Source organism: Lutra lutra, chromosome 8 (assembly GCF_902655055.1).
Source record: "Lutra lutra chromosome 8, mLutLut1.2, whole genome shotgun sequence".
In the NCBI taxonomy this organism is placed as follows: domain Eukaryota; kingdom Metazoa; phylum Chordata; class Mammalia; order Carnivora; family Mustelidae; genus Lutra; species Lutra lutra.
The window spans coordinates 121,944,541-121,964,348 of NC_062285.1; the positions used below are offsets into that span (position 1 = coordinate 121,944,541).

The following is a 19,808-nucleotide window of genomic DNA, read 5'->3' on the forward strand; positions in this document are numbered from 1 at the left end:
ACTGTATTATCAATTTCATTTTTACCAATAAATTCTGATAACCTTGCTAATCACATGAGTGACTCACAAATAGAAGAAATTTCAAAAGTGTTAGAGGCAGCTTTTTTCCTACGATGGCAGCTTCAATGCCAGACCTGAGTATTTAAGGCAGGAATTTTTGTTTCTTTGCATTTAGAAGAAGAAAGAGCTAAAGACAAAGTAAAGAAGTAGACATTATTTCATCCCACCCCAAATAAGCTGAATGAATTTGTCCTTCCGGTGTCTGAAAACTGACCTCAAAACTGATCTCAAAGGGTTAGGAGAGAGTGTGGGTCAAACAGGACCCAGTGGTTCTCCCAGTGGGGCCAGTGCTTGCCCCAAGGCCAGACAGATCAGCAAGTGTCATTATTAATACCAGCAAACCAGAGCAGGTGGTCTGCAAGGCACAAAATGTCAGGAACAGGAAATCAATGACCCTGAAGCTTGTAACCAATGCCAGCAGGTGCCTTCCTCAAAGGAAAAGAAGCTGAGAACAGCCCAAGAAGAGTTATCCACAGGAAAGGTGATGCCAAGATCTGATGCCCTGGATTCCCTTGCATCACTGCAACAAATAAAGGGGAAAGGGGTGACATTCTCCACCCTGAGAATTAGGGAAGTCACTGGAGCCCTCTGGGCCTCAGTTTCCTTAACTATATAAATGAAAGGGTTGAAAAGATCTGTAAGGTTCCTGCCAGCTCCTCAAAGTCTGTGATTTTTAACTATCCCCAACTGTGCATTATAATGAACAGTGAAGACATTTCCTGCCTCCCGCAACCCTATCCCAACAGCAGCAGGCCTTCGACTTGGCGTTTCCGAAATCCCACATACTCTTTCACAAGCTCTGAGCCTTTGTTAGTGCTTCCCTCTTCCAGAAGTGCTGGAAAGTCTTTTCCCTTCTCTTTCAAACCTCATCATCATCTTTAAAGATCCAGCTGAAAGTGGTTTTCTTTGAAACCCACCCCTCCCCCTGCCCCCGCAGACCCAGTCTTTCCTTTTTTGGAATCCCACAGTAGTTTACACTACTATGCATAACTTTGTTTCTTTGTGACCTTAACCTTCTTGTGCCTCAGTTTCATCATCTGTAAAAGGGGAAGAATTACTGTACCAAATTTACAGGATTGTAAAAAACAGTAAATAGTTTTCTTATTCTTATGTAAAACACTTAAAACAGAGCCTATTCATGGTAGGCTCTCAGGAAGCATGGACAATGTTCCCACCAAGCATTTAACAAACTATCAGCAAGAGGGTCCACCTCCCCCATGGAAACTGAGTTTTTCGAGGGCAGGAAGTGAATATTACTCATATCTTTGTCCCCATTGTCTATCTTCATACCTGGCACAAATACTAGATCAACAAAGTTGGGGTTTTTGTTGTAGTTTGTTGTTTTGGGGGGGTGGTTAATGAGAAGGAAAAGACTACAGTGTTGATTGGACTGGGTCGGGGGGGAGATTTGCCTCTCAGTTTTAACCCTGGATTATTTAGATAATTAGGCTGGGAGATGGTGAAGTATAAGCATCCTCAATAGAAACTTTTTTCCTTTAATAATCTAAACTTGTGGGGCACCTGGGTGGTTCAGTGGGTTAAGCCTCTGTCTTCAGCTCAGGTCATGATCCCAGAGTCCTGGAATCAAGTCCCGCATCGGGCTCTCTGCTTGGCGGGGAGCCTGCTTCCTCCTCCTCTCTCTCTCTCTCTCTGCCTACTTGTGATCTCTCTCTGTCAAATAAATAAGTAAAATCTTAAAAAATAAAAATAATAATAATAATCTAAACTTGTACCCACCTAAGTCTGTCTTCCAGGCCCAAATCATAAACATTCACCTTTATATTGAATTTTAATGTTTATGGAGGGTCCGTTTCATATTTGCATAGAAGTGTTGCATTTTAATAAACATAAATCATGTTTCTGTGAATGAATGATTCTAGAATCCAAAAACTACCAGGAGCAATTTAGACTCTTCTATATTTATGGAGGAGGAGGAAAGGGAAAAGAGAATGTTGAGTAGTGAGCTGGCCCAAGCTCTTGTTTACACTGTGTTCAAAGGTTAAGTTGAGGAAGTGAAAATAATACAGAAAAAAAGGGAAGAAACACAAGGTCATTATGCTCTGATAAAATAAAAAATTCTTTACTCTTCACTATAGGAAACAAACTGAGGACTGCTGGAGGAGAGGTGGGTGAGTGAATGGGGTAACAGGGTGATGGGTTTTAAGGAGGGCACATGATGTGATGAGCCCTGGGTGTTACATGCAACTGATGAATTATTGAGCTCTACATCTGAAACTAATGAGGTACTTACTATATGTTGGCTAAGTGAATTTAAATTTTAAAAAAAAGCTATACAAGTTAAAATTTTTAAAAAATCAAAAATTCTTTAAGAGAGGGGTGCCTGGGTGGCTCAGTGGATTAAGCCTCTGCTTTAGGCTCAGGTCATGATCTCAGGGTCCTGGGATCAAGCCCCACATTGGGCTCTCTGCTCAGCAGGGAGCCTGCTTCCCCCTCTCTCTCTCTGCCTGCCTCTCTGCCTACTTGTGATCTCTCTCTCTGTCAAATAAATAAATAAAATCTTTATTAAAAAAAATTCTTTAAGAGAGTGAAAAAAACAGGCACAGCTTGAGAGAAAATGCATCTCCTAAGATATATCATATATGCGTTGATATATCCCAAGATATACATATCAGATTTTTAAAAACAAGTAATCAGAATATACAAAAAAAACTTTCAAAATTCAGCCAGAAAACCACCCAATTGAAAAATATGCAAAATATAGAGATCTTTAAATAAACCCATGAAAATATGTTCAACATCATTATTCATTAGGGAAAGACCTATTCACCACACAGAGATTCTACTACACACCTATCAGAATGACTCAAACAAAAACTACTTACAATCTCAAGTGCTAGCAAAGATGGGGAACAACAAGAATGCTCATGTATGGTCAGTGGGAATGCAAAATATTCCAGTTAGTTTGGTAGTTTCTTATAAAGGCAAACTTACACACATGCCAAGACCCAGCTAGCCTACTCCTAGGTATTGACCCAAGAGAAATGAAGATAAAAAAATCTGTGTACTGTTAAAACACAAAACTCAACTGAATAAATGTGAAGACTTAATTGACTTTATTCAATGATTCATAAATCGGGCAGCATCCCATCTTCCAAGTAGAAAGGAGCTGCAGGGAACTATACCAAATAGAATTTTATAGGCAGAAACAGGAAGATTGCTAGCAAAAGGAAAGATTGTTTCAGGCAAGTTCACCTTCCCCTTAAGGGGCAGAGCAGGTGATCTTATCATCCATATTACCTCACAAGTGTGGACGAGGGAATTCCAGACTGATTGGTTTAAAATTTCACTCCTCCAGTGCCTGGGTGGCTCAGTCGGTTGAGCGGCTGCCTTTGGCTCAGGTCATGATCTCAGGGTGCTGGAATCGAGTCCCACATTGGGCTCTCCGCTTGGCGGGGAGCCGGCTTCACCCTCTCCCTCTGCCTGCCGCCCTGCCTGCTTGTGCTCTCTCTCTGTCAAATAAATAATCTTTTTTTTAATTAAAAAATAAATAAAATAAAATTTCACTCCTCTCAGAGAGGCTGAAACTGCAAACAGGTCTTGGTGGAGTGTAGCAAAGTGACTCTGTTTTGGTCCTGTTTCTTTTTAACAACACTAATGTTTGTAATAGCTGTATTTATAATAGTCAAAAACTGGAAACAACTCAAACGTCCATCAGCTAGTGAGTGGATAAACATCCATACGGTGGTACACTAATCAGCAATAGGGAAAAAAAAAATCTCGCTGGTATAGGAAACGCTGAAAAGCATCACGCTAACTGAAAGATGCCATATTCAAAAGAATACAAACTGTACCTTTCCATTAATTTGATATTCTGGACATGGAAATCACATCAGTGGTGCCTGGGGCTGGAAGGAAGGGATTGACTGCAAAGGAACTTAAGGGAAGTTTGTGGTGGGAGTGAAAAGAGTGATGGAAATAGTCTATAACTTGATTGTTACACCTAAAAAAGAGTTAATTTTACTAGATATAAATTGTACTTCAGGGGCCCCTGGGTGGCTCAATCCGTTAAGTGCCTGCCTTTGGGTCAGGTCGTGATCTCAGAGTCCCGAGATCAAGCTCTGTGTCAGGCTCCCTGCTCAGTGGGGAGTTGCTACTCCCTTTCCTTCTACCTGCTTGTGTTCTCTCTCTCTCTCTCTCAGATATATAAATAAAATCTTTTATTAAAAAGTTATTCCTCGGGGCGCCTGGGTGGCTCAGTGGGTTAAAGCCTCTGCCTTCAGCTCGGGTTGTGATCCCAGGGTCCTGGGATCGAGCCTCGCATCGGGCTCTCTGCTCAGTGGGGAGCCTGCTTCCTCCTCTCTCTCTGCCTGCCTCTCTGCCTACTTGTGATCTCTGTCTGTCAAATAAATAAATAAATAAATCTTTAAAAAAAAAAAAAAGTTATTCCTCGGGGGCGCCTGGGTGGCTCAGAGGGTTAAAGCCTCTGCCTTCAGCTCAGGTCATGATCCCAGGGTCCTGGGATCGAGCCCCACATCGGGCTCTTTCCTTGGTGGGGAGCCTGCTTCCTCCTCTCTCTCTCTCTGCCTGCCTCTCTGCCTACTTGTGATCTCTCTCTCTGTCCAATAAATAAATAAAATCTTTAAAAAAAATAAAAATAAAAAGTTATTCTTCAATAAACCCTAAAAATGGTAAATAAGCAAAAAATACATTTATTTTTAAATGAACAAGAGGCCAAGAAAAGGTTAACACAGCTTGAGAGATCCTGCACCGCCCACCCTACTGCCATGGGCCTTTCACCGTCATCTCTCCCACGGTCCTCAGGATCCCCATCCACTTCCACCCTCTTTGAAACCCTCTACTCACCACACTTCCTCAGTTCTTATAACCTCTGCACATACAACTCTATCTACCAAGAAAGCTCTTCCTTCTGCATCTTCTTCTTAGTAACTGTCACGATTGTAATTTTACTTTCTTGTTATTATTCTTTGGTAATGATATGTGTCTCCTTCGCTGAAATGAAAGTTCCTTGAGATCAGGGTCTTTGTTCTTCCGGGCACCTCCAGCACAGAGCACAATGCGTGGCCTATACAATGAGTACTCAACAGTAATGTTCAACCACCTACTCCATGTCTCAACCTTAACACAACCCAAACCGAAATGCTGATTATCACCCCCCCCCAAATACTGCTCCACATGCAGAGCTGCCATGTTGCACACTTCCAAGGAGGGCCAACCACAGCATTTGTGTGAATGGTGCCCTGCCTCCTCCCCAGTGTGCTCTTGTAGGGGGCCAAGGCGAGGCTGCCCCAAAATGGGCTACGTTGGCATTAATATTATTTTGAGTTAAAAAGCAATCCAAACCGAGCTGATTCAGAAAAAGCTCATGAGCCAATCCACAGCTGCCTAAAAGAATTGAGATATAAGTAACTACATTACAATATGAGCTAAGTATGGTAGATAGGGAGAAACCTAGCAAGGCCTATTTGGTTAAAGTCCTCTCTTTGTCCCTTGTTTCTGAGTAGCCCAGCACACACTCCTTTACAAAGTATTTACTCTTTTTCATTCTGCCTGAAGAACACAGGCCTTCCCTTTGAAGACCAAGATCCTTACCCCTTCTCAGTTCCTAATGACATATATGCCTCATTTTGCCTGTCTTTGGAATTTCCATGTCTGAATGGATTCCCTGTATGTATGTTATTAAATTTTTTTTTCCTATTAATATGTCTCATGTCAATTTTTTCCTTTTTTTAAGAGGGTTGGGGAGGAGCAGAGGGAGAGAGAATCTTAAGCAGGCTCCATGCCCAGCACAGAGCCCAACGTAGGGCTCAATCTCACAACCCTGAAATCTGTCTCATGTCAGTTTGATTCTCAGTCTAGCAAAAAGGACCTTCAAGGGGACAGGAATTCTTGCTCCCTTCGCAGAGACTATCAGTATCGATGATGCTGTCTGAAGTTGTGCACTACTCTTCTCCACTTCAGTTGATAGCAACTTTACCCTTCCAGTTGCTTAAGCCAAAAAATTTGGAAGCATCTTTCATTTCTCTTTTACACCTCTCATTCATGCTGTCAGGGGGTTCTGTCAGGAAGGCTCCACCTTCAAAATATCTGAGCACCTCTCACATTCTCCACAACTCTCAGGCTGGCCTGAACCACCTCACCTCCTACGTGGGTTATTACAATAGACCTCATTGATCTCCCTGCTTCTGCTCTTGGCCCTCTAGAGTCTATTCTCAACCCAGTAGCCCAAAACTCTAAAACATAAATTAGACCAGGTCACGTTTCTGCTCAAAACCCTACAGCAGCTCATTTCCCCTCAGAACAAAAACCAAAGTCTTGGGGCACTTGGGTGGCTCCGCTGGTTGGACAGCTGCCTTCAGCTTGGGTCATGATCCCAGGGTCCTGGGTTTGAGCCCCGTGTTGGGCTCTCTGCTCAGTGGAAAGCCTGCTTCTCCCTCTCCCTCTACCTGCTTGTGCTCTCTCTCTCTATCAAATAATAAATAAAATCTTAAAAAAAAAAAGGTCAAAGTCTTTACAATAACCTCTAAAGCCCCACAAATCTTCTAGATAACATAAGACCACGCCTTCAAGTCTGTTCAAATGCTACCTTATTAAAATGAGGCCTCTTCGACCATTGTATTTAATTTGCTACTCTCTAAAGCCCCTTATAATGCTACTTTTTTCTATTTCCACTCTTGTCACCATCTGGCATATTCATATATTATATCCCTTGTTTATTATTGTCTACCTTCCTTCTATTAGAAAATAAGCTCCACAAGAACAAAATGTATCCATTAAACCCATGTGTCTAAACCAATGTCTGGCACATTGTAGGTTCAATAGTGAATGAATAACTACAGTGCCTAAGCAATTAGAGACTAGTAAATATTAATACAGGAACGAGTGTGACACAGTATGTTGATACTAGTGATAAAGAATTTTCTCTCCATAACGCATGATTTGTTACTGTACAAGTATGTGGAACTATACAGCAGGGTGAATTCTGTACAAAATTTGCAGTTGAGGCCTGGGTGAGTCCTGGCCTCTCACCACTTCCTATCTGTGTGACTCTACAAGATTCTCTTTCTCCTCCTGTAAAATAGGGATAAAACACCCGCCCTAGTAACCTCCGAGGACTGTGGAGAAGATGAAATGAATGTGAATGGTTCTGCAAGCTGTGATAAGCTAGACAACCAATTACTTAGGTAGAGCAAGATTTGAAACTTTCAATAACATTGATTGTCACCATGCTATTCACCTCCAAAGAGAGTTCTGTGCCCTCTTTACTGCCAGTCAGATTTTAACCTTTACTTTCACCCAGTGCTGACAGTGAGGAATCTCTGAGCTCCCTTACCCTCTTCAGGTTAATTATCCTCTCTTCTTTTCCATTTTAGGAAAATGGGCAGCAGGTGGTATTTCCTGCTCCATGATCTCTGCTGACTCAGGCTGCTTCATTTCCCTAGGGAGGATAAAAAAACCACATAGAAACACATGTATGAACACTGGCATAGCTTTACCACAGCTTAGGTGGAGAGGACGATGTCTCTTCTGAGGGACGAGGATCAAGCTTCCCCAGTGGGAGTGGGGGAGGGTAAAGACAAGCTGTGTTAAATTAATTTGGGTTCCAACTGCTGTTGGCATTTTGCCAACAGAGACACCTGGGACAAATTCTTTAACTCTTACAAGGAAAAAGAAATCATCATAGTCATCACAGAGCCTTTTAGACTTCATAAGAGTTACTAGACAGAAGTAGAAGGAGGCCACAGGACATGGAGTTTTACTGAGGCTTTTGGTGCATTTAAGAGTGAAAATATATGCCAAAACAGGCCTCAAAAATTGCCGTTTTTTAAAGTCTGCATTAAATAATCCCTTTCATCAGATGGAAAACACCATGTAACCCATGATCCCTCCAAATTGTGTTAATTCATTACACTACAAGGAATGGATTCCATAAATTCAAGTTCGACAATGAAAACTTTCAATCATGTCAGTTTGTGACTCTACAAATTTGCTTATTTAGAGTTAATGTCAAAAGTTTATGTGGGGGGTCGTCCTTGGAACAGGTTTGATCCTGTTTATGAAGAAGCTAACAATGGTACAAATTATTCTATTAGCACACCTCTTTAACCTTCTTTTTAATTAATGGCACATCCTTATTGAGTTATTTAAGTGTATTATTATTTTGCCACTTATGTGTTTATCATTTTCAAGCAAACTGTAGACGCCTCAGGAAAGAGACCGAAATACAGGGGGGAAAAAAATCAGCCAACAGAATTGCGTTTGGCCACAGCTGGTCCAATGCGTGAGCCCCTTTGAGTCATAAAAGCTTAAGAATTGTTTGAAGAGGCACTGTATTGTGGGACAACCCTGACTGCCCTGGACATCTGGCAACCATATGATACCCTTGAACTTCGACTTCAGAATGAAAATAAGAACTTGTGAAGGTAAAGTTCTGCTTCAAGTCACATCCCCTTGGTCACTATTAAATTAAAAACCTCCCTTCAGAAACCTAAATCATCTGGAAAGCAAAAAGCTCCGGAAAACAATTTTCATTAACTCAATACTACTCAAACTGGAAGCGCATTTTGTTTCACTTATTCTAAATAATTTACCCTTTCCACCAACGACAAGTCGAAGTGCCCAGAGGGGATAGTGAGAGGAAGAGCGGTCCAAGTGCTCGCATTTTCCACACTTCCGGGTGGTAAGCGGAAAAGAAATGAGCCGGGGAAGGGGATCTTTCCTACATTTGAAGGGCTGTTTGGAAAAGCCCTTGAGCGGCTCCTCGTTAGTATAGTGGTTAGTATCCCCGCCTGTCACGCGGGAGACCGGGGTTCAATTCCCCGACGGGGAGGTGGCTGCTTTTTACCAATCCAATTGTTCTTTTCCTTATAATTCAACTCCATGGCATCAGACCTGCTGACAAATACAATATGCAGATATTTGTTTTACCACGGGTGCCTCTTAAGCTTAATGCTCACCTTGAAATAAAAGCCTTCCCTGACATTAAAAGCTCCGTATTGTTGGTGGAAGAGAAAGGGAACCACACGCTCCTCCACGCTAGCTACCAGAGGCGAGCTGGCACAGGCGTGCGCCTGCGCAGGACGCCTGCCAAATTCCAACTTGAGGTCATGAACTTGGCGCCGAACCCGAAGTGGGGGAGGGGAGAGAGAAGGCGGAGTTTCCGCCCCTAAAGGGGCGGCTAAGAACGGAAATTGACGTAGAAGAGAAAGGAGCAGTTTCCCTTGACCCTGGGGACCCGACTGAAAGGGAAACTCAGTTCTCCCGCCTTCGCTGGTCCCGTCTCAAGTTAAGTGGAGGGCTGGCGATCAGTAAAATTTGGGCGCTAAAGTGATCAGTCTCCAGCTTCAGCGTGTACCGGGTGGAGGGGCAAGGAAAGAATTGAAAAAGAGATGCATGTCCGGAAGAAACGTCATGTTACTTGAGTCCTAAGAAACTGCGCGAGCCACAGCCCAGCAGGACCTCGTGGCGCAACGGTAGCGCGTCTGACTCCAGATCAGAAGGCTGCGTGTTCGAATCACGTCGGGGTCATGGGCTTTTATAAGCTTTTTAAAAAAAAAACACTGGCTTCTTGAGATCCAGGAGCATTCCCGCCGTTTTTCGAAAATGCTTTAATTTTAAGATTAAATCTTACTTCTTCAGATGTAATCCTAGTAATCCTTAGGGTGCGAAAAGATAAGGCTGACTTTATATCGCATTCTTAACGCTGATCGTTTTGTACTGTTTGGATTTATAAATGGAGTTTTTTGTCATTTAATGTTCGTAATACATAGAAATGTGGACTATTACTACTGTGCACTAGTGGGCATATCAGTCCAACCCTCCTTCAGAAGAAATGTGCAAGTTGTTTTCCCAAAAATGGTGTTAGACCCTTTTGAAAGCAAGAACAATAGAGTAAAATTTCTAACTTTGAATATTGCTGCACTTTACACATCTTAGCCTGTGTGCCAATAAGCAATCTTACAACGTGTGATTAGTATCCCACTTTTACAGTCCCTATTCCTCTGACAAACAGAGGAATAGGGACCTGCCAAGGGTCACTCAAGTTTCCAAACAAGGTAACTTACTATATCCTTGTCTTTACTAAGTTTTATAATAAAGGTGGGGAAATTGTTGAAAAAACGTGCTAGAAGCCTTTGGGCCTAAGTGATATTATCAATGCCCCTTTGTATTTTCACCAATTCATATGAGTGGGGACAAGTCAGCTATCACTTTCAATTAATCTCTTTAATAGGGAGCAAAGCTTAGTCAACCTTTGTGAGCTCCAGAACTCTTAGTACTGAATATTCCCTGACAAGCATGTGTCAAACACTTGTACAAAAAATAAATAGCAAGATGATGAGAAATATTTTTAGATCTTTATTGGTCATGTTCCATAAAAGTCCCTGAGTGTTTCTGCTCCGTGTTTTGAAAATATCAAGTACTAATTTCTTATGACTTAACCTAATACAGCAGTATAGCTGGACATCATATTTTCACTTTGTGTAGTTTGTTCTTCTTTCTCCTCTTTGGATGGATTGAGATTAGACCATTTCAGCAGATATGAACCACCAACTATGATGAGCCTAATACTGTGCTCAGCACTGAGGGACACACTGAGTAACCAAATACTGTAATATGTTGGGCTAAGTGCCATGAAAGTAACATGAACAGAATGGTATGTAGATGCTAAAATAGGAACATTAACTCTGCCTTGGGTAGCTCAAGAAGACCTCATAAAGGAGGCTCTTCAAAAATAAAAGTTTGCTATGTTACTTTAGGCAGTAGATATATATGAATGTTTTCCATGAGTCAAGCACTGTCACTTAATATCCCTGGGGTCTGATTTATTCAATTACAAAAGTAGTTCATATTAGTTTGCTAGAGCTGCCTTAACAAAAGACCACAGACTGGGAGGCTTAAACAAGAAATTTATTTTCTCATAGTTCTGGAGCCTAGAAGTTCAAGATCCAAGTGACAGCAGGGTTGGTTTCTTCTAAGACCTGTCCTTGGCTGATAGGTGGCCACCTTCTCACCATATCCTAACATGGTCATTCCTCTGGATGTGCATATCTCCTGCTGATGTCCAAGTTTCCTTTTATAAGGAAACCAGTCAGTTTGGATTAGGGCCCACCCAATGGCCTCATTTTAACTTAATTACCTCTTAAAAGCCCTTATCTCCAAATATAGTCACATTTTGAAATACTGGTGGGTAGGACTTCAACATATGAATTGTGAAGAGTCACAATTCTGCCCTAACAGAAGTTATATTCCTTCTCCCCTGGCAACCTTTACATGTATAGAATGTATCTGTAAAAATACTCACTTTATCTTAGCTTGGACCAAATATGTTATCTCATTCGTACAAAATCATACTCTTGTGAGGTAGAGCAGGTAATGTTACCTTATTAATCATTTTGTGATAGCGGACCTAGCAAACTAATACAGCGCCTTTGGAGAACTGCTAGTACTCCAGCATGGCTGGAGAGGAAAAGAGAAATCTATTAAGGTAAAACAGGAATCAAATCAGTCAAGACCTTCTAACTAATTTGGATTTTATTTGAAAGGCAATGTAAATATTATTCAAGACTATGACAAGATCAGCTCTGGCTTTACAAAGAAAGTTAAAAAAAAAAAAAAAAATGGCCTAAAGCTGTTGTTTCCAGACCAGTACCCCCTGTGAACAAGTTAGATATGCAAATGTTCAGGCCCCACACCATACCCCATACCCACATCAGAAAAGTATGGGGATGGGGCCTAACAATCAGAGTTTTAACCAGCCTTCCAAGTGATTTTGATGCCAGCTAAAGTTTGAGAACCACTGGCCTATAGAGCAAAGCCAGATTGGAGATCCCACTTACCTGTCAGGGTTGTTAAGAGAATCAAATAAGGCACAGCATAGGGAATATTGTTATGATATTATAACAGCATTGTATGATGACAGATGTTAGCTACACTTGTGTTGAGCATAAAAGTAGTCAGTCACTATGTTGTACACCTGAAACTAATGTTAACATTGTGTCAACTATACTCAAAAAAACTTTAAAAAAAGAATCAAATGAGACATACATAAAAATGTTGTAAGGCAGTATATATATATATATATATATATATATATATATATATATATATACACATGTCATCATTTATACTGCTGTAGCTCTAAAACTGTTACTTCACAGGTTCCAGCTTCTTTCCAAGTTTGGACATCTGTACTTTCCTAGAATAGCCCATTTGCTGACTTGCTATAACTCTGAAACAACTTGAAATCCAACACTTCATTTTATCTTCTACAACCAATATATAGGAATGATGTCAGGAAAGAGGCTCTGAAATATAGATCCATATTTGAATTCCCACTTAATAGATCTGTGATTTTGTTCTTTTCCTCTAAAAACTTTCCAGGCATTTATTCTTCCAGGTAGATTTATCGACTAGTACAGAATGCTCTGACTATTTATTTCACCTGTTTAATAAACTAGCTTTCTCTTTTGAGATTATTTTTAATCAGTTACCGAAGACTGATGAGCTGATAAAATGGACGCTTTGGAAATATAAAACTGAAAGACTGAATTCTGATAAGCCAACTGATTACCTAATTTCTCACACTCATTCCAAAAGAAAAGTAGTTATGTTTATAAAAGCAAGTGTTCATCATAGAAATTTTGATAAATACAGAAAAAATAAGAAAGAAAACAAAAATTACTTGTTCCCCATCACCTAAACAAAATTACTACAAACACTTTGGTCTATATCTAGTCTTTTTTATTTGTATATATTTTAAAAAAAAATATCCATACACACTGTTCTTTACAGAACTGAGATCTTACTCCAATATGGCTCTCTTTTTGTTTTCTTATTTTTTACTTAAATGCTGTATTGTGAATACACTTTCATATTCTTAAAAAAAAAAAAAAAGTCAAGAACATGACTTTTATGACCATGTAGTATTTGGTCATCTGCTTTTGTTTGAGGTGACACCTTTAAATTCACAACCAAGCTCTATGCAAAATGGAATAATGAAAAACAAAAAAGTCAGCTGTACGTTAATAACATTTAAAACTTCAAAAATGAAAATGAAGTCAGTTATCCAAGTGATTTATGGGAAAAAAAGTTCCAGAACAGTTTTCTGACAAAGTCATTCCATTGATTTATTTTTTTAAGCTGTGGCTTCACATAAGATTATCTTTCCACTGTCTCCCAAGGTTTTAGGTATCAATGCTGCAACATTTTAAAGAGTTTAAAAAAAAAACAAAAAAACGAAAACCTAATACCTGTTTCAACATAAAAGGCAATTTTTATTTATTTTTATTTTTTTTTTTTAAGATTTTATTTATTTATTTGTCAGAGAGAGAGAGGGAGAGAAAGCAAGCACAGGCAGACAGAATGGCAGGCAGAGGCAGAGGGAGAAGCAGGCTCCCTGATGAGCAAGGAGCCCGATGTGGGACTCGATCCCAGGACGCTGGGATCATGACCTGAGCCGAAGGCAGCTGCCTAACCAACTGAGCCACCCAGGAGTCCCAAAAGGCAATTTTTAAAAATTTTATTTGTATGAATATAACAAGATAAAATATTAAGTCTTTTTTTTCAATTAAGAAATTTCGCAGGGCAGTAGAGCATGTGACTCTTGATCTCAGGGTCATGAATGAGTTCAAGTGCTATCTTGGGCATGGTACCTACTTAAAACTTAAAAAAAAAAAAAAGATCTAAGAAATTTCACAGGCATTGATCAAAGAATCAAGTCCTTGAACAGGAGAGAAGGATGAGATCCAGAGTACAAGGGGTGGAGTTCTTTGATAGGAGTTCTCTCTTTTCCACTGAAACAAGAAAGATGCAAGAGCAAATGATCACAGTAATAATCTTCTGAATCTTCTGGCATTCCCTGCAGATGGTTTCCAGTTTCTTAAGTATGATCCAAGTTCACCAGCTAAAAATGGGGATAGGTGGGGAGAAAAGGATGTAAAAGATTTGAGTAGAGAAGCCAAGGTATGAATGGTTAATCCAGCGAATGAATACTTTTGCCAGACAGTATAAAGTGCTCCCATGAAGTCTGAGGTCATGAATTAAAACCAGTCAGCCCTGTCGTATGATTTTTCTATAGCAGTCTTTGCTACTTGGATGCAGCAATGAAATGGAAAAGTTTGTTTCAGTAGGGTTCAGTCCAAACATGACTAAGTAAGAGTCTACCTTGAGGTTCCTCCAAGTAAGAAAGAGACAGACATTGGGGTAAGAGAGTTGAAAATGTCTGCAAAAGAACAATTACAAGGATTAATTGAGGAACCTAAATTGAGTAAGTTGGAAGTGTTTATGAGGTCAGAAGCATAGTAACAGTTTTGTTTTTTTTTTTTAAGTGTTGGGCTTCATAGAATGGAGGTGGTAATAGGTCAGTGAGAATATAATGAGTTGAGGAAAAAGGCTAGTGATTGACAACTATGATGATTGAAATTGAGATTTAGAAGGCAAAACAGTTACTTATTGCAAGGTTCTAAGTTACCACTTGCAGTGGATGGATGATACGGAATAGAGGAACAAGTTGCTGGAGATGAAGAAGTTAAAATTCTACAAGGCCAAGTGCTGAGCGTGCCTGGCTGGCTCAGTTGGAAGGACACGTGACTTTTGATCTCACAGGTCATGAGTTTGAGCTTCATGTTGGGTGTAGAGATTATTTAAATAAACTTTAAGGGGTGCCTGGGTGGCTCAATCGATTAAGCGTCTGCCTTCAGCTCAGGTCATGATCCTAGGGTCCTGGGATAGAGCCCTGCATCAAGCCCCACATGGGGCTCCTTGCTTGGTGGAAGCCTGCTTCTCCTTCTCCCACTCCCCCTCCTTGTATTCCCTCTCCCTTGCTGTGTCTCTCTCTGCTGGTGTCGTGCGGGCCATCTATAAGAATGTTAAATTCAGGGGCGCCTGGGTGGCTCAGTGGGTTAAGCCTCTGCCTTCGGCTCAGGTCATGATCCCAGGGTCCTGGGATCGAGCCCTACATCGGGCTCTCTGCCCTGAGGAGAGCCTGCTTCCTCCTCTCTCTCTGCCTGCCTCTCTCCCTACTTGTGATCTCTGTCTGTCAAATAAATAAATAAAATTAAAAAAAAAAAAAAGAATGTTAAATTCACAGAGAAGATAGTGATGGCGGGAAAAGCTAGAGCAAGGAAAAACAGCCCATAATATCTGAGGGAGAGTGGCCAAAAGGTTGATAGATGATCAAGATGTTAAAGGTGATTTAGCAAGATGATATGAACTTCAAACATTTCTGAACAAGGAAAGAAGAAAAATAGTTTTGTAGTAGTAATCAGGATCAAAGAAGCCACCCAAATTCTGTAGCCCAACCTCTTGGCCTTAAGGTACACGGAGTATGGAGAATAAATAACTCCTACTTAGGAGCTCTAAAGCAGAGTTAAAAGCAAAAATTACCTTCATCCCTAAAAATTAATAGTGCTAGGGATATAGCTGGGTGCATCTAGGACAATTGCAAGTCTGAATTTGATAAGTCATGACTTAGTGGATGATGTAGAAAGGCGATCTGTCTGATAGCTTATGACATCATCCATGTCTCCTGGGAAGCATAGAATCTGCAAGTAAGCTCCAGTTGATAGTGTCTAAGAATAAGAAAAAGAGAGGTAATTAATGAAAGGGAATGAAATGTTTTTGCTCAAGGAATATTCATTTCAAGCATCTAGAATGCAGTTCTTTGTGAATTATATTATCTTTACGGTTGGCCTGTAAGGCATAGCACTTGTTTACTTATTTTAAAGATTTTATTTATTTGAGAGATATAAAGGGGGGGGTGGCGAGAAGTAGAGGGAGAGGGACAAGCGGACTCCATGGTGAGCTCAGACCCCCCTACATGGGGCTCAATCTCACAACCCTGAGATCATGGCCTGAGCTGAAATCAGAAGTTGGATGCTTAACAAACTGAGCCACCCAGGTGCCCCATACTACATCTATTTAAAACAACTTGCAAAAACAAACACCTTGCAAACTCAACAGGTGACTGATTTCTTTTAGCTTGTGGTTAAAAAGTAGGATAAAGTATTATCTCTAAGGATTAAACAGCCTGGAAAATGGAAAAATATCTGGTGCAAGGAAACTATGAAAAAACTCACTGCACTATCCTTGGGTAATTCTTTGACTTCATCACTGTATTCTAATGACATCAAATTTAGGTAGAATATTATCCTCAGATATCAGTGATGCCTCCCTCTCTAAGGATCCATTTCAAGGACCAAGCTCCTCAGGTATCCTCAGACCATGGGGCAGCTGTCAGAGCCGAGAGACCCTTCTATGTACCCAATCTGGTCAGATCATATATAGCCCTGGTAACTCTGACCCTTTAGATACAGCAGCAAAAACCACCTCTTAAAAACTGTTAGTATAATCAGGCCGGAGCCAAATTCTTCAACTAGCAAGTTGATTTAGCAGGATAATTTACTAATCCAAATAGGGTAGACTAGACCCATCAACTGGGGTCTTGCCAAGATTATGCAGACTGGGACTATCCCACGTGCATTAATTACATTTGTGGTGCAAAATCATGGTCCTTTGCCTCTCAGCTCAGTCACCCTATGAAGATAAAAGCAATTGCCTATGTACCCAGGGAAGCTGTGGGGAAAAAAATGAGGTAACTTTCACAAGGCACCCTAAAAATGTACTAAAAAATTTGCTACTTAATTTTTAATTTGCATTACTAGCTAATTACTATTGCTGAAATATATGGAATACTGAGAGTTCTAGAAAATAATTTAAATAAATAATTGCCCCTAGGGAAAGAATCCATCATTAAACAGCATCTCCTCAATTTGAACAAAATATAATGACTTATCTCATGGGGAACATTCTTAATGAAGGCACTTTAAAAAAATTTCCTCAAACAACAATGCAGAAATCAGATAAACATTTTTTTAAAATTAAGCAGCTTATTAAACAGCTTGGAGGTCAGAATTTGGGGGAAATGATTAAAGTACCCTAAATGCAAGGTCAGTTTTTCTTTCGTGGAGGAAAGCATCTTGGAACATGTACATTCGTAAGAAACACAAATATTTGTCATCACTGGTATTTGTTTTCAGGAAGACATTTTAATCTTACGAAATTCCTGATACTTTTCAATTTGGATCAGTAATATGGGCTTGATTAGGGTTCCTGGCCTGATTATAGGTCACCAGGCTCTGCTATGATTGAAATCTAGGTATGCACCGTCTCAGTTACCTTACGTTGCCCATTAAGGCATTCCTAACTGTTTTGCTTCATCCTGTTTTATTATTTAACATTAGGTTTGATGAAGTTATGGTAAGATAAACTTATGAGTGTAAGAATCTAATCCAGAGATGCTCTCAACAAAAATGCAGTTAGCTGTGCCCCAGTGTTCAAAATGAAATTTAGAAACGTCCCGACCTGTAGGGTAGGAAACGAATGAAATATTTGACGATACAATTTTGTCACAGATTCAGGAACATTTTAAAGTGCCCAGTCGTTGAGGTCTGGCTTTTCCCGAATTTCAGAAACAAAAGAAGCACCTGCAAGCAGAGAGGGATTTTACTGCTTGCCCTCCCCTTTCCTCCCCCCAGGTAAACCAAATCAAGGAAGCGGAGTGCCGATAAGCACGCCTTGCTCCTTTTCTTTCCCTTCGGGGCGAGCGTTTGGGGAAGGAAAGGCTGCGGTCATTCTTCGGTAAATCAGTGTCCTACGATTGAGAAAGGCCCAGTCCAGGGTCCTCGCAGCTGGCGTGAAAGTCGGCCCATTGGAAGGCGATCGACCCTAGAGAGAAAAGCCCCTTCTCAAGCAGGGCGGGGGCGGGGGCGCGGGGGGGAAAGAAACCGCACACACAGTAGTACGACGTGTCCCTTATCGGCATCTTAGGGGAAGGGTGGAGAAAAAGGAAATAGAAACAGACCAGGCGCCGGGGCTCCCGCCCCAGCGGCTTTTAAACTGCGTTTCTACAACCTCTCGCACCGTGCAGCGGCTAATGGAACCCGCGCGAGGGATCCTACCAATCACCGCCCGGCTTCCTCCCACCGCGGGCCAATGGCGGCGCGCGTTCTTGGGGCGTGGGTGAAACAGGCTGATCTCTCCTTGCTTGTGTAGTGTGTGGGCTGGGGTTGGTGGAGGCTCTTATTTTGGCCGCACTTGGTCCGCACTTGTGCTCGGGGGGGCTTTTGTGTCCGGCTTTTGCTTTGCTTTGTGTGTGCGAGTTTTTGCTTTGCTCCGCGGCGCTCCTCCCGGGCGGGAGTCGTAGGGCTCGGAGGCGGCAGCGCGGTCCCCCCGGGCAAAGAGCGAGCGCGCCGGCTTGAGCTGCGGGTGTGAGGTCTGCAGGGAAGGGGATTCGCCGCGGAGATGCCGGAGTTCCTGGAAGACCCCTCGGTCCTGACGAAAGAGAAGTTGAAGAGTGAGTTGGTCGCCAACAATGTGACGCTCCCGGTTGGGGAGCAGCGCAAAGACGTTTACGTGCAGCTCTATCTGCAGCACCTCACGGCGCGCAACCGGCCGCCACTCGGCGCCGGCGCCAACAGCAAGGGGCCCCCGGACTTCTCCAGCGACGAGGAGCGCGAGCCCACCCCGGTCCTCGGCTCCGGGGCCGCGGTCTCAGGCCGCAGCCGGGCCGCCGTCGGCAGGGTAAGGACGCCCAGCCGGGGCCACAAAGGCGGGCGGTTGGCGGTTGTCGCCACTACCCCCGCCTCCCCGCGCGCGCTCGCAGCCCTTCCTCCTTGGCGCCCCCTCTTGCCTCCTCGGTGGCGGGGCTGTCCCCGCGCGGGACCGAGAGGCTGGCCTGTGGGTCTGCGGACGCAGGATTCAGCTTGCAGCTCTGGAAGGGGAGGCCGCTGGAGGGAAGAGTCGGGAAGTTGGGGCCGCAGGACTAGCGGTTGTGTGTGTGTGGAAGGTGTGAAGTCGGCGTTTGCTGTTCTGTGGCGCGCGGATAGCTCGGTGTCCCTCGACCGTCGGGAGTGGATATTTCGGCGGGGACTTCCGTGCCCGATTCGAAAGCCCTTTGGGGAGGGTCAGCCTGAAACTGCAGTAGGTTACGTTCGAGCGTTTTCCCGCTTTATTAACTGAAATGACTAGTAACCGAGTCTCAGAGCGCTCCCTGGAGGGCAATTTGTGACATACTAATTTCTAACCAAAATTTGAAATAAAGAAATTCCCGCCTTTTTATGGTTTTGCATATGGAGGGCTTTTTGAACCGTTTATGTTTTTCTCGTTAAGTGTTCCAGCAACAGGCTATGTTTTGGCGGGGCAGTGTTGTTCTAAATTAAAATGAGCACTTAAAAATAACATCGTTAAGCGGTTATCTTAGGCGCCTAGAATATTTGGAAATTCTAGAGGGCTTGGGTTTTTGCTTTTGTTTTTTTTTTTTTTAACTTTTTGGTAAATTTTGCATAAGAAAAGGAAAGATTTCGGAAGCCGGAGTTGCTCATTTCTTGGCATTCTGATGTATCAGTGATTGCAATTTGGATTATCTAATCCCGGTTAAGTCTCAGATTGGTTTTACCAAATGCATATTCTGTTTGAGAATAGTTTGGGTTTTGTTCTGTGGGTTTTTATGTGCCGTTTTGTTGGCGTGAACTGCGTACTTCTCAGATTTCAAATCATGACAGACCGTAGTTAAAATTGGTGATTGGATGTAATCAATCACGTTGCTTTGTAAGGCTTTGAATGTGGAGTTTATAGTTGTTGAGTTTAATAACTCAGAAGTACTGCGTTCTTCAAAGTTGTATTGTTTAGTTTTTAAGAAATCTGTGTGATGTGTTTTTCTGGACTACCAGGTGGAAATGAAAGAAAGATGTAATCTAGATTTAACTGAAAAT

At 42.0% G+C, this 19,808-nt stretch overlaps 1 protein-coding gene and 2 non-coding genes across 7 annotated transcripts in view; all 3 read left to right on the forward strand.

Annotated features, from left to right (window-relative positions):
- Nucleotides 1–8,797: 8,797 nt before the first annotated feature.
- Nucleotides 8,798–8,869, forward strand: TRNAD-GUC (transfer RNA aspartic acid (anticodon GUC)). The gene has a single exon. It is a non-coding gene; the product is annotated as a tRNA-Asp (tRNA).
- A 626-nt stretch (nucleotides 8,870–9,495) lies between these two features.
- Nucleotides 9,496–9,567, forward strand: TRNAW-CCA (transfer RNA tryptophan (anticodon CCA)). The gene has a single exon. It is a non-coding gene; the product is annotated as a tRNA-Trp (tRNA).
- Nucleotides 9,568–18,087: 8,520 nt separating this feature from the next.
- Nucleotides 18,088–19,808, forward strand: part of TMPO (thymopoietin) — a 29,416-nt gene continuing 27,695 nt past the window's right edge. For 2 of the 5 annotated variants that reach the window (XM_047740471.1, XM_047740472.1), the window contains exon 1: nucleotides 18,094–18,618. In XM_047740471.1, coding sequence (XP_047596427.1) covers nucleotides 18,340–18,618 — 279 coding nt within the window. In that variant the 5' untranslated portion in view covers nucleotides 18,094–18,339. Of the gene's footprint in view, nucleotides 18,619–19,808 lie in introns of all 5 variants that reach the window. The other 3 variants (XM_047740473.1, XM_047740474.1, XM_047740470.1) reach the window with 2 other exon arrangements.